The 7,437-nt window shown below is 44.9% G+C and overlaps 1 protein-coding gene across 1 annotated transcript in view; it reads left to right on the top strand.

The window, feature by feature from the left end:
• The first annotated feature begins 2,124 nt into the window (after positions 1-2,124).
• The window catches only part of LOC105983174 (tectonin beta-propeller repeat-containing protein 2-like), a 22,679-nt gene continuing 17,366 nt past the window's right edge, over positions 2,125-7,437 (top strand). Inside the window, exons 1-2 of the mRNA XM_013013003.1 lie at positions 2,125-2,202; positions 3,086-3,186. Of these exons, the coding sequence (XP_012868457.1) occupies positions 3,133-3,186 (54 nt within the window). The 5' untranslated portion in view covers positions 2,125-2,202; positions 3,086-3,132. The remainder of the gene's footprint in view (positions 2,203-3,085; positions 3,187-7,437) is intronic.

The raw sequence follows: 7,437 nt of genomic DNA, 5'->3' as shown, positions 1-7,437 counted from the left end.
TTTTTTCTTTTTGCTTATGTGGTGCTGAGGAATCGAACCCAGGGCCTCAGGCATGCAAGGCAAGCGCTCTACCACTGAGCCACCTTCCCAGTCCCTAGTGCTAGGTTTTGTGTGTGTGTGTGTGTGTGTGTGTGTGTGTGTTTTCTGGTCATACACTTGAACTTGGGGCCTGAGAGCTCTATCCCTTAGCTCTTTTACTCAAGGCTACTACTCTACCTCTTTGAGCCACTGCACCACTTATGATTTTCTGGTGGCTAATGAGGTAAGAGTCTCATGGACTTTGTTGCCTGGGCTGGCTTTGAACCAGGATCATGAGATAAGAGTCTCATGGACTTTCTTGCATGGGCTGGCTTTTAACCGAAACCCTCAGATCTCAGCCTCTTGAGTAGCTAGGATTATAGACATGAACTACCAGTGCTAGTTTTGACCACAAAAGCTCAAAGACAAGGCCAGGTGCTGGTGGCTCATGCCTGTAATCCTAGCCACTCAGGAGACTGAGATCTGAGGATTGCTGTTCAAAGCCAACCCAGGCAACACAGTTCATGAGACTCTTATTTTGAATAAACAACTAGAAAACCAGAAGTGGTGCTGTGGCTCAAGTGGTAGAGCACTAGCCTTGAGCTGAAGAGCTGAGAGACAGGGCTCAGGCCCAGAGTTCAAGTCCCACAACTGAAGTTCAAAGACAGTACCAGGCCCAGACTTCAATCCTGAATACTACCAAAAAATAAACTTTTGGTCTTTGTCTCTTGATGGACTGTGCTCTCACTGCTTGCTTCCCTCTTCCCTTCCTATCTTTCCTCTCTTTCTTTGTTTAGTACTGGAGATAAGAAGCTCATGGACTTTCCTACTCAGGCTGGCTTTGAACCATGATCCTCAGCTCTCAGCCTCCTGGGTAACGAGGATTGCAGGTGTGAGCCACCAGTACTTAGCTAATTAAGTTCATTAATAATCAACTGAGTGATATGGGTATTTGCTTGGCTTTAGGAAGTTTCTCTTTCATAGATTTTTACTGTGCATTGGTGGTTGTGACTATTCTGAAAATGCTTGGAAAACTGGATCTTACCCTGTTTGCTAGCCTTTGGTTGGGCTGTCATGAACAAAAGGTGGTAATTGTGGCTCTCTTTGATTCGTGTCACTCATTCTTTCCCCAAACAGTTTCCTCTTCCATTATCTACCTAGCTATCCAGTGCAGACTCACCCAACGCCTCTCACACACTAGCCCTTTTTCAGGTGCTGGGCTAAGGGGATGGGTAGGGTGGGTGTGGCCTCTGCTCCCGTGGGGTTTACTGATTGTGTGTGGGAGGGTGGGTGTACGCCTGTGTGTAGGTACACATGCATGAACAGGAAAGCAGGGCGCTATTGGAGAAGCAAAGCAGCCATTGTGTTAGTGCTTTGCTGGGGTGGGTAAAGTCAGACAAGACTTTGTTTGGGGCCTGAGGCCCTTCTTCAGCAAAAGATACATGGTGCCTAGAGAAAGCACTCCAAGCAGCCAGTGCAAGGACCCTAGGTGAAAACGAGGTGGGAGAATTTAATCAGAAGGATCGTAAGTCCGTTGGTCAGCTATATAGAAAAGGTCCACAGATCAAAAAGACTATAAATCCAGTGTCCTAAAAAATTTCTACTACAGACGTCAAGGGTTAAAATCCCTCCATCAGGTGATTATCCATCAGAACTGTATCCAAGGATCTAGGCCTTGGAGGGAATGGCCTATATTCAAGTCTTGGCTGTATGGTCTCTTGTTGGATTTCATGACTCTCTGGTCCTCGGTACTGGGGGTGATACCACCTTATTTTCCAGATAGGGCAAGGATTAAAGGAGCAAGTAAGCTCTTGCTTAAACGCAGTGTGCAGGGCAAAGGTAAAGTGTCTTGCTTCGGGAAGCCTGGTATCACACATGCACAGGGGCATGGGGGCCCTCAGGGGGCCCATGTGGGAAGTGCTGGGTGACTGGACTCTGAACACCGAGGCAGCCGTGAGTAGTAGGGGACCGGCTTCTTCACCATTTCATTACCACAGGAAGCACATTTCTGCATCTGGGGTGGGTTCACTGTCTGCTTGTATGCAAGAACTTTTCTCTTTCTCTTCCATATCCTGTGCAACCTGGTGGGCTTCATACCTCAGGATGTTTCCAGTGAAGTCTTCCACACTCACATTAATCCATGCTGATCTCTCCCTCTTCTCATCAAGACCCGTGGAGTAACATGTAATTATTGGTGATTTTGTATTTCTTTATTGTGTTACCTGACTGGCTGACAAGATCATGAGAAAGACTGTTAAACTTTTCCTCCTCTTCCATACTATTTACAACATAAATCTTAGGGGCTGGTACTTTCCGAAGTGCTTTTTGAATTAAAATGCTCTAAAATGATCTTTAGTAGCTGCTAATTTACCTTTCCTTCCTCCGTTCCTTCCTTCCCCATCCTGGGGCTTGAACTTAGGGCCTGGACACTTCCCTGAGCCTCTTTGTGTTCAAGACTAACGTTCCACCACTTTGAGTCACAGCACCACTTCCAGCATTTTGGTGGTTAATGGGAGATGAGTCTCACAGACTTTCCTGCCCAGGCTGGCTTTGAACTGTGATCCTTGGATCTCAGCCTCCTGAGTAGCTAGGATTATAGGTGTGAACCACCAATGCCCAGCTTTCTTTCTTTCTTTAAGCTGTAATTCTTCCCTGCCTGAAAATTCCATATTCCACTGTTTTCTTTCTTTTTGGAAGTACTGGGGTTTGAATACTGCCTCTCACTTGCTAGGCAAGTGCTCTGCCCTACCCCCATGTTCCACTATTAAACACTACTTCTTTTTGACATGACTAGCCATTCAGTATAATATAATAATCCTTATTATGACATATATTTATTTATATATATACATATATGATATTGTTTCTTATTCTGTAGCCCCAGGTTCTCCTCCATGAGGAATAAACATTCCTTTCCCTGCCTGAAGACCATCTGTAGAAACCTTGGTCATGGCCTCCATGTCAGAGCCTGTTACGTTCAGAGAGTTCTGCCCTTTATACTATCTCCTCAATGCCATTCCCACGAAGATCCAGAAGGGTTTCCGCTCTATTGTGGTCTACCTCACAGCCCTGGATACCAATGGGGACTACATTGCGGTGGGCAGCAGCATCGGCATGCTATATCTGTACTGCCGGCACCTCAACCAGATGAAAAAGTACAACTTTGAGGTGAGTTGCTCTTCTTTGAGTCTTAGCACGCCTGAACCATGCTTGAGATTTAGCACATTTGTGTTCTAGAAAAGGGTAATTTACTTCTGAGTTTCTACATACAATATAGCTTCATCCCTCACCCAAACAATGCTTCTAAACCATTTTTAACTAAGTAGAATGCAACAAGTAAAGTCATTGGTGTTTTCAATGTTTTTTCCATGTCTCAAAAAATCCTATTGCTTTACAACATTTTTGGGATTTTTTTTGTCGGTTGTGGGGCCTAAACTCTGGGCTTTGGCACTCTCCCTCAGCTCTTCAGCTCAAGGCAAGTGGTCTACCGCTTGAGCCACAGTGCCACTCCTGGTTTTCTGGTGGTTTATTAGAGATAAGAGTCTCACTGACTTTTTTGTCCAGGCTGGCTTTGAACCACGATCCTCAGATCTCAGCCTCCTGAGTAGCTAGGCTGACAGGTATGAGCCACCAACGCCTGACTACTTTACAACATTTTATAGTATTTAACACTTACTAGAAAACTTTAGAAATAGATATGTTTGTTAACTTATGTTTCTTAAAGTGTCTTGATTAACTTGAATGATGTCTAGATACTGTCTTGAAATTATTATTATTATTTTTGTTGTGAGGCCTGAACTCTGGGTCTGGACGCTGTCCCTGAGCTCTTCAGCTCAAGGCTAGTGCTCTACCGCCTGAGCCACAGTGCCACTTCCAGCTTTTTCTGCTTATGTGGTGCTGTGGAATTGAACCCGGGCCTCATGCATCCAAGGCAAGCATTCTACCACTGAGCCACCTTCCCAGCCCTGTCTTGAAATTGTTATATTGGCAAATTGCCAGATTATGCACATCTGAAATAAATTTTACTTGTATAGCACAGATAACCTGACCAATTATGTTCTGCCCTAACCCTGGTGTCTTTGTATTGTAGATGATGCTAGGGATGTTTTATAGTGGGGGAATGGCTGGTACCAGGTACTGATAAACCGTAATTTACCCATTTTGTTTATTGAGTACATAGTTTACCCTCTGATAAATTCATGCATGAAAGATTATATATAAATATTCACATATATATACATATATGCATATATATGTATATATATATGCATAGTTATTATAAAGGTGACGTACAGCTGGGCGCCGGTGGCTCATGCCTGTAATCCTAGCTACGCAAGAGGCTAAGATCTGAGGATCGAGGTTCAAAGCCAGCCCAGGCAGGAAAGTCCATGAGACTCCAATAAACTACTAGAAAACTGGAAGTGGCGCTGTGGCTCAAGCTGAAGAGCTGAGGGACAGCGCCTAAGCCTAGAGTTCAAGCCCTACAACTGACCCCAAAAAAATAAAAAGGTGACGTACAGAGGGATTACAGTTACATTAGGAGGCTGGGAAGGTGGCTCAGTGGTAGAGCGCTTGCCTTGCATGCCTGAGGCCTTGGGTTCGATTCCTTAGCACCACATAAGCAAAAAGAAAAAAGCCGGGAGTGGTGCAGTGGCTGAAGTGGTAGAGCGCTAGCCTTGAGCTGAAGAGCTGAGAGGGACAGCGCTCAGGCCCAGAGTTCAGGCCCCACAACCGGACCCCCCCCCCAAAAAAAGAAAATACAGTTTCATTAGTTAGGTAAAGAATACATTTCATTTTATACAGTGTCACCCCTTCCCTTGTTCTCTCCCTGTTTTTCTCTCCTATCCTTACCCACAAGTTTTATAGTTCATTTTCAACATAGTGTCTAGTGAGTACTACTGCTGCATTTATTCACCCTTTGTCTCTCCGTGTCTGTGTCTCCACCTATTTATTTTTAACAACAACAACAACAAAAATCCCATGTTTCCATTTCCTGGAGTTTGTTTCAGTTCACACACACATACACACACATTTTTTTTTGCCAGTCTTGTGCCTTGAACTCTGGGCTGGGATGCTGTCCCTGAGCTTCTTTTTGCTCAAGGCAAGCACTCTACCACTTTAGCCACAGTGCCACTTCCTGTTTTTTTTTGTTTTTGTTTTTGAGTAGTTTATTGGAGATAAGAGTTTCACAGATGGGGCTGGGAAGGTGGCTCAGTGGTAGAGCACTTGCCTTGCATGCCTGAGGCCCTGGGTTCGATTCCTCAGCACCACATAAGCAAAATGAAAAAAGCCGGAAGTGGCAATGTGGCTCAAGCGGTACAGTGCTAGCCTTGAGCTGAAGAGCTGAGGGACAGCGCCCAGGCCCAGAGTTCAGGCCCCATGACCGGACCCAAAAAAAAAGGTTTCACAGAGGCTGAGCACTGGTGGCTCATGCCTATAATCCAAGCTACTAAGGAGGCTGGGATCTGAGGGTCACAGTTCAAAGCCAGCCTGGGCAGGAAAGTCCATGAGACTCTTACCTCTAATTAACCACCAGAAATCTAGAAGTAATGCTGTGGCTTGAGTGGTAGAGCACTTGCTGTGGGCTGAATTGCTGAGGGACAATGTCCAGAGTTCAAGCCCCATGACCTACCAAAAAAAAAAGTCTCAGTTTTCTGCCCGGGCTGGCTTCGAACAATGATCCTCAGTTCTCACCCTTCTGATTAACTAGGATTAAAGGCATGAACCTCCAGTGCCCAGCCAATGAGTAGTATTTTAAATGTTCAGAGACAGATTCACTTTTTGTGCTGAAAGATCATAAGTAATCCAGGCACTGGTGGCTCATGGTCCAGTGCTAGAGCACTAACCTTGCACACAAAAACTCAGGGACAATGCCCAGGCTCTTAAGTTCAAGCCCCAGGACTGGCTCCAAAAATAAAAAATAAAAAGAAAGCTGACCTTTCATATGGTAAAATAGTCTGGCATGTGTTTTTAAGAACAGTGCTTTTGAAGGAAGCTTCCTTCTTTAGAAGTTAGTGGGAGAAATCAGGTAGAAGCACAAGAAATTCTTCCTAGCAACTGCCAAGTCACCAAAAAAAAAGGTACAAAAATATTACAAGCTTGTGAAGTATATGGCTGGAACATGTGTGAGCACGGACCAAAAAAAGATTACTTGACTGAAGTTTCTAATTTTTGTTTTGAAACTAAATGTATGCTATCTTTCTGCATGTGTCGTGTGCTGATCACAGCAGACTGCTGGTGGAAAACGCTGCTTTTCATCTCTGTAGCCTCTCCCTGTGAATCCTTCAGCAAGCATTCATGGAGTGCTCTGGGTGTTCCTGGCCTATAACAAGTCCTGGAGCTGGAGTTGAGAGCGCAGTAGGCAGTCTCTGTCCTTGAGGAGCTTAAATCTAATGAACGAACCAGTAAAATAAGTAAGAGAAGTTAACATACAGAAACATAAACAAGGCATAGGAGAATAAAGCAGTGAGTGAGCTAGGCAGTGCCAAGAGGGATGGTTGCAAAGTCCAGGAAAGGTCCAGCAGAGAAGATAGCACTGGAACAAAGACCTGATGGAGGAGGAACCATCATGCTGTGCTGATCTAACTGAGGTATAGGATTTCCATAGGAGAATAGAAGGGTCCTGAGCTTGGGTATTGTCTACTCAGAAAGGTAATGCTGCTGGGTGTCGGTGGCTCACACCTGTAATCCTAGCTACTGAGGAAGCTGAGATCAGAGGATCACGGTTCAAAGCCAGCCTGGGCAGGAAAGTCTGTGAGACTCTTATCTCCAATAAACTACTCAGAAAACCAAAGTGGCACAGTGGCTCAAGTGGTAGAGTGCTCTCCTTGAGCTGAAGAGCTGAGGGACAGCACCCAGGCCCAGAGTTCAAGCCCCACGTCCAACAACAACAACAAAAGTAATGCTTCAGAATGGCATGTGTGTCTCATTGGCTTAAATCTATTGCATTTTCTAAAGTGATGTAGAAATTAGAGTTTTTATCTCACCTGTGAACCCAAGGCACAATTACCTAATGCCTTTCCTTGGCTTTTCTTGTGGAAGTAACCACCAGGTTATTTCCCAATGAGTGTCATGGGACAATTGAATATAAATATCAGTGGAAAAGTGAAACTGGATCCCTTGTCTCATTTCATCTAGTTAGCAGAGGCTGAGACACAGCTCAGTAATGGAGCACTTGCTTTGCATGCTTTGGAAACTGGGCTTAACTCCTAGTGCTGAAAGGAAGGAAAAGGGGAGAGGAAGATGGGGGAGAAGAGAAAGATTGTAACATTGTCACTTTACTGCCAGGACTTGTACAGACTGGCATGTTCTATTCCCCTTATTCAGTTCCTCTATTGTGTGGGTCCTTAAACTCCGGGTTTCATTCTTTTTTTTTTTTTTTTTTGGGTTAGGTCGTGGGGCCTGAACTCTGGGCCTGGG

This window comes from Dipodomys ordii, unplaced genomic scaffold, assembly GCF_000151885.1.
Source record: "Dipodomys ordii isolate 6190 unplaced genomic scaffold, Dord_2.0 Scaffold2, whole genome shotgun sequence".
Classification (NCBI taxonomy): domain Eukaryota; kingdom Metazoa; phylum Chordata; class Mammalia; order Rodentia; family Heteromyidae; genus Dipodomys; species Dipodomys ordii.
This window is presented reverse-complemented; position numbering and strand designations above follow the sequence as displayed.